We start from the raw sequence: 15,704 nt of genomic DNA, 5'->3' as shown, positions 1-15,704 counted from the left end.
AAGAGATGGGACAGCGGCAATCCACGAGGCTAAATGTGACAATAAGTGGAGCGGCACCACCACCAAGAGTTTCCACCACGGGAACCACCGCAGTGGCTACCACGGTAGCGCAGCAAGGTCCATGGTGTCACCACCACGGCCCGAGCAGTGCCATCCAAGGCCCACGACACCAAGGTCACGGCCCAAGCCAAGTCACTCTATGCCTAACGTGAGCCCAACGCATTGCCAAGCCAAGCCCAAACCTCACATCTGCATGCACCACACACCAAGCAGCCCACTCCCGTGGCCTAGCCTACTCCCACGGCCCAGCCTACTCCCACAGCCCAGCCTACTCCCATGGCCCAGCCTGCTCCGTTGGCCTTCCAAGCAGCCTAAATCAATCCAAGATTAGTTCAACAGTCCCGACGATCGAAACGGGAGCATTTTCACCACATTTTTTTACGGATTTGACATTTCCCAACTCAAATCTCGCGCTCGGAGTCTACCACACTTCCACTGCTCAATGAGATACATTTCTTCCAAGCTTTTTCTACCCAAATAGAGAACAACACTTGTCTCAACAAGTTATAGAGTTGACGAGCGCCCTCGCATAGCAGACGACCTTGGTTAATCAGCTCTTGAAGCACACCGAGATACAATGTGCCCCTGGCGTGAATCAGCTTTTGCAGCGTACCGAGATACAATATGCCCCTGACGAGGTGTCCCGAAGTAGGACATGGGTAGACGAAGAATCTCTCCAACAGCGTCCCAGCAAGCAACCACTTGACCAGTCACAAACCGAGCGTTTTAACGGAGCACACTCCCGATTAGGCCCCTAAGATAACGTATACTTCCGTCTTAGCACGTGGATGAGGGTGCATTCTCAATTAGGCCCATGGATAAACATACATTCACGGTTGGGGCCACACTCCGATAATCAACATAAGCAACCTTCCAAGTGAAGTGTTCATTCACGGCAAGGCCCACAAGGAGCATCATTCACCTCATATCAAAGTAGGTAGCACAGCAGACGGAGAGAAGTAGTCACTAAATCCGGCTCAAGTTCAACCAGCAGTCTGCGAGTTACTTGCTTGCTTGCTAGGAACATACCACATACACCGCAGCCATGCCGTAGATGAGTCGAACACAAGGATGAGCAGCCTAAACCGGCGGGTCACGATCGGGGGCTGCCGAGAGCTTCGCTACCCCCAACAAAGGTAAATTCAAGAAGAAGTAGAAAGGCTCATGACCAAGCGATTACGTAATTTCCCGCACAACGAAGCTATTAACAAGGTGTTCCGATGAGACATGACCAACATAAGCGAGTCATTTTTCAATGACAAGATCGAGCAGATGGGACTACCCCACATAGATTGCCAGATATAAAGACTACTTTTATTCTGAAAAACACAGCAGCTTAGCCTAATGGCACACTAGGGGGCAGACGAGTACCAGAATGACACACCAGCCCAACTACCAAGAACCGGGGGCAGGCCTTGTTCTCAACACTTCAGACGATTCAATGTTAAAGCAGCACATCATCAGTAGTCGAGTATCATAAACCTACTGGTCCAATTCTTCCTACTGTACATAACCTGGCCCAAGCCTTGCTTTCGCAGTCGTGTTTACCTGCTCCACGGCTCCCGACAGCCATTAACCTATCACCATGGCTTATAACTATCTCGCAGTCGTGTCTACCTGCTCCACGGCTCCCGATAGCCATTGACCTATCACCATGGCTTATAACTGTGCCAATCTTGCACCATGACTCCCAGCTGTACCGATTATGCCATGTTGCTGGCGTCAACCAAGCCTCAAAATGGTACACAACGAAACACCTAATGATGATGCAATAATTATAGGAGCAACTCACTGCGCTTACACCTTTACGTGGGTTCCATAAGTGATGTGAAATTAATTAGCACACAAATTAAACCCTCTTTTTTGACAATTGTAGTATGGATAAATAGGGATCGTTCTAGGCGGGGGATTAGGAGGGACTGCTAATTAACTCAAATTAGACTCAAAAATAGAAAACTAATGACTCAAAACAAACTAAAATGACTCAAAACAGCACAAAACAACCAAATTGACTCAAAACATAAACTAAGGGTGACTTTGGACGAATTCTAACTAAACTTGACTCAAAACACTAATAAGACACCAATTGGACATATTCTAACCTAAAGACACGACATATAAATAGGGGAGTTGGTTTTTGACAAATTTAAGACTCAAACTAAACAAATTTAAGACTCTAAATAACTTTGGACAAAATTGGTGATTTAATGGGTGAATGGCTAGTTAAATGGTCCTTTTCCACACATGACACGTATGCATACAAATCGATTTCCAGTTATTCTTTCTATAAACCATGAATGACAATGCTCTAAGTTAGCCATGAACTGCACAAATTAACCTTCATATTTTCCTAAATTCATTGAATTGAACTCAATGACACAACCAAATTATTCTTATCAAGTTCCCTACATGAACTGCATAATAGAGATACATATCAAAGATCATTAAGTTCTATGAAAATCATAAGCATTGATAAGGCATTCGTAACTATGAACTACATGATACTCCTGCCAAGAATTCACTTAACACAATCATGACTAGTGACTTTTACTACTTGTGAATATAAGTTCATAACGATTAGGTGAAATTCCCTTATATTCTAGCATCAAATCCCTGCATGCAAACTAAGTGTGCACCCTTAATCAACACACAAGAATAAGTTATCAATCAAACAGATAAGTAAATTGCATTCACGATTCATGGAATCATAACTGGATGTAATCAATTCATATCACATATATGTTCATGGCTTTGAATTCACCTCTAACTAAAACGAAATTAGTTCCTCATGTTCGCAATTAAACAAAGACAATTAAATTTAAACATTGAAAACAAAGATAGAATGACACACCCCGATACTAGAATCATGGCGTGCTGGCCGTCACGTGGGCGTGACGTAACCAAAAGTGCGACTCGGAAGCAACAAGGTAAAAGAAATACGAAGGAATAAAAACCAACTACTAGCAATAATATCCAACTAACATGCTAGAGTGAGTTTAAGTGTGAAACACACATAATCAGAACATAAGTACTAGGTGCAGTCAAGTAGGACCATTACTAAATTACAACACCCAAAGGTGAGTCCTACATTTAAGTTGTCTGTCAGAACGCCGTGGGAATCCTCGTGAGCCACCAACACTGCTAACTAGAACATGGAGGGGCGCAAAACAAGATTGAGTGGGTCAGTAAAACAAAGCTTTTCGAAAATATTTCATTTAATAACACTTCTAACTCCTCGCTGTAAAACCTGTATACTTTCCCAGAAAAATAGTATATGTATAACCATATATAACAGCAAATAACTCAAATCACAATTCTTTAACACTTTTCAGGAAAATATGCCATGCTATGCTTCAAAACATAATAAGGATGCATCAATATAACAGATGAAATAAGGAATCAACCGGAGACCCTGCAGCTGTCTTGTACGGTTAATTCTATAGCTTAATATCCAAACCAACTGGAGTCACCAACTATGACCTGTACGGCGCTACTCTGCACATAAATCGGAACTACCTGAAGTAGTCTGTACGACAAGAATGGTGTAAGAATACGCTCTAGTGCTTTTCTCATCAACAGCTGTATAATAATCTAAAGTCACCTACAAGTCGGAACCACCTCTAATGGTCTGTACAACATGCACCTACTTGGAACCAAGGTGAGCGTGTGGTGCGAGTGAATAATATAAGCACTAACACCAGGGGTGCAGGTTATGAGCTCTCAACACAATTCACATCATTAATAAATCACATGAACAACATAAAACTCACCTGATACTCACATGTGTATCCATAACACCATTTCACATATATGCATCAAATACTAATTCATATATTTCATATATTATGCATGCATGGCATTTTAAAACATACTTTCATTTAAATTCAATTTCTGGGAAAAATCAGTAGTATATAGGTATAAACAGAAAATAATTGCCTACTCATTGGTATGTCGAAGGGTCGTAACCCCCGTGATGCCCTTGAATGCGCTCGTCCTCGTGATAGGTCTCACTTATATGCGAAACAACTATAAAAACGTTATTTAAAAGCACATAATCAACAATACGTAATAATCTCTCATACGATGCTCAATTTGGGTATATGAATATACCACAGTGACCTACTCGACGTCACGGACGTTGAGATATTTTTAGAAAAAAATTTCAATGCCGCACGCACCCCCATGTGCGTCATCCCCTACCTCCAAACGCTGGAAAATCTCGCTGGCACCGGAAACTGGGTAACCATGCAACTCCCCTTTTCTCGCTTGATTCTCAACCAAAATCTACATAATTGGTACCAATTTGAAGCTTACGACATGTAGAATCACGATATACCTGTCTCAAGCTTTGAAATCCATGAAAACACGTCGGGGAAAGGTTGAAACTCTGGCGACCTCTGTGAACTTCGAAATTGGGCTTCCCGTGGGCCAATTTTTACCAACGATGCACTCCGAGCATCGTGAGGACCATCTTGAGCTTGCTATGGTCCTAAAATTCATAAAAACTTAAGGGTTTAAAAGTTCATGAATAGTGACCAATTCGGGGATTAGAAAAACTAGGGATTCTTACGTCCAATTCCTTCGATTCTTCTTCTCCGAGCTTCCTTAGAACCTCACTAAGCTTCCTAAAAGCTTCAAATTCCCTGAAACAACCATATTTACGTCCACATGAACAGTACTCAAAACTAAGGTTCGGATTTCATGAGTTTTCGAATGATTTCTTACCTGAAAATGGTATCCCTGGACTCGCCACGCCACAAGGAATACAATGGTACCTTCAATGCCTTCGATTTGTGAAAATTTAAGGTTCTTTGGGTGTGGTCCGTACGTGAGGGAAGAGAGAGAGGGTGAGTTCTAAGAGAAATGAGAGATACGGGATAGGAGAGAGAGAGTGATAGGGATTTGTGTGGTCCTCTAAGTCCCTAACCACACAAAAATGCATACAATTTTTAGTCCAACTTAATTTTTCCAAAAACTTAGGAAGGTATGCATTATTCAAATAAATAAGTCACACATACCTTAGCAACCTTTAAGGGCAATTCCATCAATTCACATCCACAATAAATGAAATTTCGGGACGGGCTGTGATATAGAATACACCTAAGAACGCTCCAACAATCCAACGTCTTAAATGGCAAGCACGGCTCCAGGTGGCTCCTTCTTCTCCTTCCTTGCACAGCTACAGCACAATGAGGATTTTCTGAGTTTTATGGCTCTTATGTGTGTGGTGGTCGAAATTGTGGTGAGAGATGGGTTAGGACTCCTAAATTCAGATGGGAAGGATTTAGAATAGAATAAGGACTCCTTTTGTAACTGGAGATAAGGTAGGATAAGATTAGGATAGGATAAGATAATGTTAGTTTGGATAAGATAAGGTTAGATAAGGTTTTGGATAATGTTCCTTCTTTTTGGCTGATTCCTTATCTTCTTTGTCTTGAATTTATTTTCTTCATCTCTTCAGCATATTCCTAGCCTCTTGAACTTCAAAAATGTCCATCCACCTTGCTCCATTCATGTGCTATCCATTCTTGGCCCAAAACTGTTCCAAAATGCTCTAAATTGCACTTTCTTGCCAACTTTGTCATTTGGACCTAAAAAAACATGAAAATAGCTCAAATCACTATAATAAGTAGAAACTAGCTATGAAAATGCAAGAAAACAAGCTAACTAAGTCACATAAATATAATTCTATCAACAAGCAGTTCGAAATCTCAAGCAGTTCGCCAAACAAGACCTTGCAGGCTGAGGATTATTTCAATTGTCCAGTAGTCCAGCTTTCCTCAACTGTTGTCCACGACAACTGCTCAAAACCCTTTATGGGTCTGCTCTCCAGTGCTAGAGGATATACTAATTGCTCTCCAGTGTGAAAGGATAAACTAATTGCTCTCTAGTGCGAGAGGGTAAACCAATTCCCCGACACCCATATGGGTCTGCTTTCCAGTGCGAAAGGATAAACTAATTGCTCTCCAATGCGAGAGGATAAACTAATTGTTTTCCAGTGTGAGAGGGTAAACCAATTCCCTGACACCCATATGGGTTTGCTCTCCAGTGCGAGAGGATAAACTAATTGCTCTTCAGTGCGAGAGGGTAAACTAATTACTCTCCAGTACGAGAGGGTAAACTAATTCCCCAACACCCATCTGGGTAAGCTCTCCAGTACAAAAAGGCCACATAGCTCAAAAGATCGAATGCTTGAAGATCAACTAGGCAGCAAATGGTCAGGGGGCAACAGCTACTTTTGCACTTCATAGTACGCTCATCCGACATTTCATCTTTAACAGCTCTGATCTTGGCAGTTCCACCCTTGACTGCTTCATATGCGGTAGCTGAGAAATCAAACTTAAGCAGTTTCCTCATTTTTGGAAATCTTTGGCTTCAATCAAGTTGAGCAACACAAGCAATGGCCCCTGCCACACCACCTCATTGGCCCATGCCAAGCTGACTCCTGGCCCCTACCAGCCGACGTGCCACACCACCCCGACGGCTACCCCGTGGCAGCACTTCCCAAGAAGAAGACAAGGAAAATTAAGTTTTTCTTACATCGGTGCGGCGTGAAGAAAACTAAGAAATCAACGAAAGACAGTTCTTTGCACAAGCAAGCAAAGAAGAGTGCTAGGGGAGGGGGAACAAATATCCTCTAGCTTTCTTTCTTTCTTGTAGGGATAAATAATTGCCCTCTGAAATTGATTTAATCCCCTACTTAAGGTTAGCTTAAATAGGCTTTGGTGGCGACTTATTTCCCTTTCCTAGAAGAATCTAATTCCAAGTGCAATAGAGAATTTGCATCAAAGTTGGAGATCTCTACACCTAGTGCCCTTTCCTGTGAGTAGCCCAGCAGGTGTGGGGGCATTTGTGGAGCCAAAAATAATCAAGAGACGACATGTGGATTTTTGGGCATAAAGGACAAAATTACCCTCGATGAGCACTGGAATTCCCACGCACAATCGATGGACGCCCCACATTCAAGTCAAAAGTGCCCAAAATAGGTATTTATTCAAAACCTGTTTCATCCATTTAACTACAAAATACACTCAAAAACACCACAAAGGGTCGGCCACATTCTCCCCCAAGGAAGCCCGCCATGCCCTATATTTACTACCCCATTTTCTCTAAAAACCTAGGTCTATACTCTTGCTAAATACTCAAAATTCTCCAAACACTTTTCCCTCAAAATTCTAACTTTGGCATCGAAGGTTTTTCGGCCAAAGCCCCCCTGCCAAATTCGTAGTGGGCGCGTGAGGCTATTGACCTTGATCTAAGGTGTTATTTGTTTTGTAGGTGCAATTTTGTTCAAGAACAAGGAGGAAGAAATTTGCATCCACATGTCCCTTCCCCTAGTCTCGGGCATTCTCTTTCTTTCCCTCTCTTATCTCTCTCACTCAAACTCTCACGCTCTCTCTGCTCCCTCACTCTTCCTTCACCTCTCCCGAGTCTCTCATTCACCATAACATCGACAGCAACACGGCCACCGCACACCATCTTTGTCGGTGTACACCTCCTTCACAAACTCTCCACCGATGAACGATGACAGAGTCACACACCCAACCACTCTCTCTCTCCCTTTTTCCTCTTTGCACAGTGGCATTGCCACTGCTCAAGATTATCTCTAGCAATTTCTCGCCATTTCCGACAAGGGGTTATAACGTTTTCAAAAGGTTTTTATTAAAACTTTATTTTCATGCCCACTCACCCTTGTTTTTCACCCATCCAGGTTTTAGTAGCTGAGCTTTCGTATCAACGAGGATTCTTGGCAAATCTTGGTATTGGAGATTACCTTTGATGGTATAATTCTCATCCTACCTTACTGTACTTTGCTTATGCTCTGACATCACGTGTGAAATGGGTTTATTTACACTCATAGCGCACTTTTATATTTAGGCACTTTATGGCTTCGTCACCTTCCAAGTGTCGGCCAGCACAACTCGATTTGGAGTCCTAGTGGACATTCTGAGTTGAAGTGTGTCAACATGTGGCGTACCAATCATGTTCTGGGTACACTGAGATTTTTTCAATAATTAGAAATGTTAATTTAGAATTTGCCCCCATTTAATCACTATTCAATCCTTTATTGTATTAATATAAAGGGAATTGTCTTTTATTTTTATTTTTTAGAGGAAATTAAAATAAAGTGCAAGCTTGTTAGTCTATAATTCACTACGTTGGTGGTACGTCAGACACGTGAGACTCGTATACAATTAAGAGAACAAAGTCATAGTTTGAGGTCCTAAATGATTAGGTTAAGATGGGAACCAGCTGTTGGGTTTCCACACTAACCTCAGATTTTTTAGTGTGATAGGAACAAATACACCAACTGTAATAATACAATTGATTGGAAACTTGAAAAGAAAAAAATTTCAACCAATTATATTATGACACTAGATATATCGAGCCGTGGTTCTTGACACACTAAAAAGTTTCCACTTTTTAGCCTACACGTCAACTCCCAAGGTTTTCCGATGAATTTGATGTTTGTCATAAGTTTTACCCAACAAAACTTTGACACAAAATTCGAAGCTCGGGGGGAGGAGGTGTCATTTTAAAAGAATTTTCAAAGAGTCTCTATTATAGGAAAATGAACAGTTAGTGTTTAAGTTTGTAAAGCAACTGTTCATAAGCTAAATATTAAAAAATTAATAAAACTCATGGGCGAATTCATGAGACAATGAAAAAAGGAATAGAGAGAATGTAGTTTAAAAAATGAAATAGTGTTGTTACAGATGAAAAGTTTAAGAGATTATCTAAAATAGTTTTTTGACATTGTTCACCTGCTAAACTAACATAAATTAATAAAATTGTTAGAGGTGCTCTAAGAAATTGTCCTTCCAACTTGATAGTTTACCATACCCTCTGTTGAGCAAAAACTGTACAAGAATTAGAACAAACTCAGGCAGAAAAATTCTCTCCATGGTGAGAGCTTTTGTCTCAAAGCTAAGAGTTATTCTCACTTCTTGTGTGAGGCTTTCAAACCCAAGAAAACCTAGTGGCGCCGGCCCTAGCTTCGGCCGGGGTTGGTTGATGTTGCCTTCTTGCTTTCTTTCTCTTTTGTTTTCTTTGCTACTACTGCTTTTTCTCCCAAATTTCTACTTCGATCTATTCTATTCCTCTATCCTCGAGGGTATTACTCTTCCTGGCTCTTCCTTGCTCCGATCTTCAGCCATGAATCCTACCAAGATTGTGCGTAGAGTTCTAGTGTATCCACCGGCATGGGTGTTTCCAATACCACCACTTTCTCCTTGTTGTCTGCTGGTTCCGGCAGCATCGTCGTGGGTTTCCACGAGCTTCATACTGATAGTTGGTTTCTCTCGCTTAGTTGTCAGTTATCCCTAACTTATGGTTATGCTCAGGTAGTAAATCGGAGTTAGATGTGACGTCTGTTGAGGCGGTGCTTGGTGGTGGACAAGGAATCTGACTGATGGACTAGAACTGGACTGGTAGAGAAAGCTATGGAAAGCTGTGGATACTTCTGGTTTTGGAAGCTTGGTGTTAAGCTTGGGTCTAACTGTTTTTGGGCTAATTTTGTGCTTTCTAGTGTTTTAGGCATATTTTTGTTTGTTAATATGAAATCTTTTGGGCCTTGGTTTGCTTGTATGTTTGTTTGTGGTGTTTAATAAAATATCCTTTTACCAAAAAAAAAAATTGTACAAGAACTGTAAACAAATCATTCACTCGATATAATTCCACCCTCATTTATTTTTTTCGAAGAGAATTTTATTAATTTTGAGTTCGACTCATTCTAAACTATGCGTCTACTGTACAACTCTTTGTTTGAGAACGTAAGCGACAAACCCGAATAGCCATCATGCATATCAACCGATTTACTTCTCAACGGTTGACAACTGATCCCAAATACAACAAAGAACATTCGGAATTCCCCCAAACAACTCACTTCCGATTCCCCCAAAAAGACCCAGAATTAGAACACCACTTAAATGTAGAGAGTCCAATTCCATTGGCGTGTGTTCCACCAATTTTTTGATTCTGCAATATTTATTAGAGTAATGCTAGAGAAACGAATCTTTTAGACCAAATTTGCAAATCATGTGATATGTTACTAATATGAAATAAACATGTTAATCAACATTTAAGTAATAATCAAATCATCAACAATCATATCATATGGTTTATGCTATTTATTAGAGTAATGCTAGAGAAACGAATCTTTTAGACCAAATTTGCAAATCATGTGGTATGTTACTAATATGAAATAAACACGTTAATCAACATTTAAGTAATAATCAAATCATCAACAATCATATCATATGGTTTATAAAATTTGATTTAAAATAGTTGGTCTTCCTAGCATTACCCACTTAACAAACATCGGAATAATCCCGTAATCAAAATAATTCAATTCTGTAATTGATTCTGATTACAATTATATAAACGAGTCATCATTAATACATATTCTCCAAGCCATGCCAATATAAAAAATAAAAATAAAAATCAACGAGGTAATGCCTGTTAATGTTTCTAGTTGTTTATGATTATTTAAGTTTATAATGATTACCAACCACTTAACAATAAAGTCTAGTGTTATTCTTATTTGCTTGTAGGTAAGAGGTCTTAAGTCAATTTTCAACGATAACGAGTTCTGACCAATTATTATGGCTAACTCATTATGTTGCTTAGCTTAAATCCCCTACTCTGTGTAAATATTGTTGTTTTCAAGAAGTTTACTATAATAACCGAAGGAGTGCCCTATGTTCCTAGAGGTTCTATATTCCAAAACTCCCACCCTGTATCTGTGTTTTTAAACAATAAAAAAAAAAAATATATATATATATATATATATAAAGGCAGCTTACAGTCGTCTTTTGCTTTTGTACATTCATGTTGTACTGAAAGACTCGTTACCATTGGTCAAGAAAAATAAAAAAGACTCGTTACCATGTATTGTATCACGGAAAGGGGACAGCGGTCATAATATAATGAAGGTCAAATATATTAAATTTCCTTCTTGTTCATCACATCAATTAGTATAAAAAATGAAATCAATCATCATATATGTTGTATATATTTACGGACCAGGATCCTCTCCTGAGCAGATGGAGAGGATCCTCCTGATCAGGCCCATTAGACCATTCATTTTTTATCCAACGGTTACAAACAGGAGGCCCTTCTAAAAGTTATAATAATTATAACCGTTGGATAAAAATGAACGGCTCAATGGGCCTGGTCAGAAGGATTTAGGAGAGGATCCTGATCCTATATTTACCTACAGTTTCTTTTCAAAGAAAAAAAGACATTTGTTTTTCACATACTTTTTTTAGCCTCTCTCGCACCCTTTCTTTTATTTATGGTCATCAAATTAAATGCATCAAATAGAAATAATGAAAAAGATGAAATAATGGTGCGGGGCTAAAAATAGAGTTTTTTTACACTTAAAAAAAATTAAATGATTTTTTTTGTTGTCAAAAAACCCAAACAAAGTTTGTTATAAAAACATAATATCTTATGACAATATAGGTACAACAAAATTACTCTGAAAATAAATAAAAGATTTTGTTTCATAAGTCTTTTCTCTTGTAGTGCACAACAATGCACTTCATGATTGCTTGATAACCATTTTCTTTTTAGTTTTTGTATGTGGCATAGAAGAGAGAAGAAGAATGAAAAAAGGGGAAAGAAAAGCAAAAGTATTGTTCTAAAAGTCGGCCTAGGCGTTGACTAGCCCCATCCTGCCGCCCAATTAGATGGGTGAAGTCCTCCTATGGGAATATCACAAATGATGCGATTCAAACTTCCATTATAGTAATACAATGGTCATGAGATATGATTGTGCTTCTTCTAGGAGGAGCAGTTCAATCAAAGAATGGAGAGTGATTATGGAATGAACGGGATGAAGTGACCATCTTAGCCTCACACGTGAGACTCACTTGCAGGCTACCCGAGGAGGGACGATGAAAGTTTCAATTTTGGATATAAATCCTAACAGATTTGACCACAGAATGTAACATAGATAATAAGTAGAAGTTATAATCATTCCAATAGCCATTACAAAAGTAAAATATTTGTCACTATAAGATATTTTTTACTAGCATGTATTCCAAAAATAAAACACTAACAATTCATCAACAAAACAGCTCATGCCCGGTGATGCAAGAGAAGGCATTGGCATAATAGTTATCAAACGGGTCCTAAAGATTTCAGACGCTTTTTTGTTTGATGGAACACGAAATTATACCAACTATTCCACATATCACTTGTCAAACTACACTAAACTGGCTTGTCACAGTGTGTATGCGGTAATGCTGCAAACCGCGACATAACTCGGGAACTGAAACCACTTCCCTATATACAGCAAATGCTAGTTCACAGTAACTGTAATCTAGCTCGTGTATCCACTCGTGAAAAATAATAGGAAATGTCTATGTAGTTCCATGAACCAGCATAACTTAATGAAATGAAACTCACTGGCTATCAGGCTTGCCCGAGCATTTCTTGCTCCAAACAACCGAACCTGCTTTTCGCTCCCCTCGCTTTCTCTTGTTTCTATGAAAACTTACATCTGAAGCCAAGCATGACTCTAGAGTCGATTGCTCCTGAGGAAGAGCAGCTTCTGCCGAGGGAGCAGGGTCTGATTGTGGAGTTGGAAAAACGGCTTCTTGTATGTCTTTCTCTGGTTGCTCATGTTCCTCTTTAGGTTGGTCGTTGATCATTTGGAAAGTGTGCTTCTCTGCTTCAGCCACCTCGCTATGTATCGGGACATTATCCACAATCTGTAAATTATAACATTCCGTCTACCATAAGGTAATTGATGGACTTGACCAAAAATTTGGGGATAAGTTTCTGTTATGCAGGGAAACAAAGGTAACTAAAAAGGTATCTTTATATTACCACTAAATGCACAAACAAAAATACTTCGAGCTACCAGCGATATTGATTAATTATCTTAACTATAATGATGGGAAAATTTCGGGTTTGGCGTAACTTTGTTAACTCCCAATTAGGCCCTTTGTTAAAACAAAATTAGTATCCACGTGTGGTAGTTGTTGGAGAGATGACATCCACTGTGTCAATTTTACCGTATTTGATATGTGATATGTATCTATCATCACATAGTAGAAATATTTTTGCTGCATATTTCAACTAATCATTTTAAACTCAGCGGAACAAAATGCGAAGGTTAAAAGAAAGTTGTGGAATAAAAGTTATGTTCCATAGGGAAGACTTACATCTTCGCTTGAGTCTCCAAACTGCGGCTGATGGAAGGTAACGTCAACAGCAGATGGTAGTCCCACAGTGCTTTCAATTATATCAGGAACAGTGATTCCCTCCACAAAACTTGAGACATGTTGAGCTGGAGTATATATAGCTCCCGCAGAGATTGTGTCTCCAGTGCCAGGAGACAATGCTGGACTATGTGCAGAGCTGGTCTGTGCATCACAGGGTACAAGAACACTCAAATTTTCGCTGGAAGAAAACCTAGCAGCATTTTTGGACATCACCACATCCATTTGATACTTTAACTTGTGAACCCGAGAGTGCACTGTCTCAATTTTCCAAAGGACATGCTCCAAAGGCTTGTCACCATCTCGGTACTCAAAGAATGCCCAGTTATCACCACTGCTGAGTTTATCGTTGTAATCCGCACTCTGCTCTGCGATTACTATCCCCTCAACAATAATAAAATTAGTCTGTTTTTTTTTTCGGAGTCTATCTTAAGGAAACAAATTATGCTTGAACAAGTGAATAAAGAAAAAAACTATACACAAGCATCAGAACAAAATGTAAAAAGCTGCTGAATTGAATAAGATTGGCAAGAATGAAGAGTCCTACAGCTATTATACATATGCAAGCACTCATACAAATATAGAAATACCATGCAAGGCAAGCCAACAATGAGAAAGAAACGACAAATGGTAAGAACTATACCGGCATTACTAAAGTCATCAGCAAAGGAAGTGCCATCATGATCGGATCTTTTATTTTCTGCAATACATTAGAATGCTAGGATAAATATCATTGCGGGAGGTGTATTTTGTAAAGGAGAGTGAAAGAGCAAAAACATGGTGTATTTTAGTATAAAGAAGAAGCTCCCACCAAGATAGGAAAAGACATTATGATTTGAGATATATGATGCTATATCAGTTGTGTCTTCAACTCTTTTGCGTTTCCTCCTCTTCATAGCTTTCTTTCTGCAGAATTGACTACAAAATGGCAATGACTTTGAACCAAATTCTTCCAAAGGAAATTGGTCGAGTCCTGTATGTCTTTTTTTACCATATGCTACTCCTAGGTCTCTGGAATACTTTAGTGCTTGTTCTTCAATTTCCTTAATTCTCAATTCCATCCAATTGCAGCGCCACATTACTGGACGTATAAAGTTTCTCCAGTGATTTGTCAACTTCTTCTTCCTGAATTAGAAACAAAGGCAGTTTGAAGATTCACGTGAGGGGTTATACTATTTCCCAGAAGTACATGCCCAAAAAATGACACAGAAGTATCAAAAACTCATGCCTATGCTTACATACTTGTAAAATTGGAGAGACAGAGAATGTTTGACCAGTGTTTTTTAGATGGAAAAACCACCTTAGAATGTAGATTGTTCCAAAATTAAAAATGCTTGTCAAATCAAGATGTGCATAATACAAAGGGTTTCATCCTGCCTTTCCAAGGCTCAAGTCTAGAAGCAGTTAATCATGTATGAAGTAGCGTGCGAGTTACGACTTGCACGGTACAAATGGAAATCACAACTAGATATAAACTAGAAATAATAAATTACAAAGAGGGAAGAAGAAGCTGGCACACACCTGCTTTGAAATGCCCTCGCAAATGCATCAAAAGCAGATGTCAAAGTACTGTCCTCAAACGAATGGGACTGCACTTCACCTTCTTCACAAAATCCAGAAAAACTACCAGTGTCAGACGTAGTGTCGGCAAATGAGGTTGAATATTCATCAGTTGCATCAGCATCAGGATGGTCAGTTTCAGGCTGCTCCTGATTACTTGTGCACTGAATTATATCAATGTCGAAGATTGAAGCCATGTGTTTTCCCTCCGATGCCGAAGCAGAAGCAGAGTTTGGCAAGGAAGCCCTCCTGATTTCTGTATCATCATCAAGAAGTTCAACTTTTGGGTTGACAAATGGTTTACAGTCTTGGTCAGCCTCCATGAATGGTTGGGCAGGAGCCATAGCCACCAGCTGAGCTGAGCTATGTTCTTATAACATCAATTTACGAATGCTTACTTATAATATCAAGGAGGAATTGATGTTGGAATATCACGAGTATCGATCATTAGCATGACATACATGCATAATTGGCACATATATATATATATATAGAGAGAGAGAGAGAGAGAGAGGTGCCAGAGAGTGTGAGTGAGAGTGGGAGTGAGTGAGGAGCTGAGGAGAAGAGAAGGTGGTGGTGGCGGTAGCGGCCGATGAAAGCAAGTAGGGAGTGATGAGTGCGTAACGTTATAAAAACCTAAACGCAAATTACACAATGGCCTCTAATTTCCTAATAATTTCTTAATTTCCTAGTCAGAGTTAAGGCTTTCCCGCTTTTGGTAACACGTGTGAGTGTGCCATTTGCCGCGTGTTACAATAAATTATAATATAAAGTGTTATACTACATGTTTCAATATAAGTGATTGACAAAATTGATATATCGCGCTTTATGATATATATTTTTCAATGTTCT

General features: G+C 39.5%; 1 protein-coding gene across 2 annotated transcripts; it reads right to left on the bottom strand.

Annotated features, from left to right (window-relative positions):
- Positions 1–12,070: 12,070 nt before the first annotated feature.
- Positions 12,071–15,496, bottom strand: LOC103427475 (uncharacterized). Of its 2 annotated transcripts, none has more exons than XM_008365528.4 (5): positions 14,814–15,496; positions 14,104–14,417; positions 13,936–13,992; positions 13,236–13,669; positions 12,071–12,779 (listed from the first exon to the last, which is right to left on the bottom strand). In XM_008365528.4, the coding sequence occupies exons 1-5, from the start codon at positions 15,194–15,196 to the stop codon at positions 12,471–12,473; spliced, it is 1,497 nt and encodes a 498-aa protein (XP_008363750.1). In that variant the 5' UTR covers positions 15,197–15,496; the 3' UTR covers positions 12,071–12,470. The 2 variants fall into 2 exon arrangements, with proteins under 2 accessions (XP_008363750.1, XP_008363751.1); XM_008365529.4 differs by having other exon boundaries at positions 13,236–13,660.
- Between the last annotated feature and the right edge of the window lie 208 nt (positions 15,497–15,704).

The sequence above is a fragment of the Malus domestica genome, chromosome 17 (genome assembly GCF_042453785.1).
Source record: "Malus domestica chromosome 17, GDT2T_hap1".
Classification (NCBI taxonomy): Eukaryota; Viridiplantae; Streptophyta; class Magnoliopsida; order Rosales; family Rosaceae; genus Malus; species Malus domestica.
The sequence above is the reverse complement of the archived record's forward strand: the minus strand, read 5'-3'. Positions and strand labels throughout refer to the sequence as shown.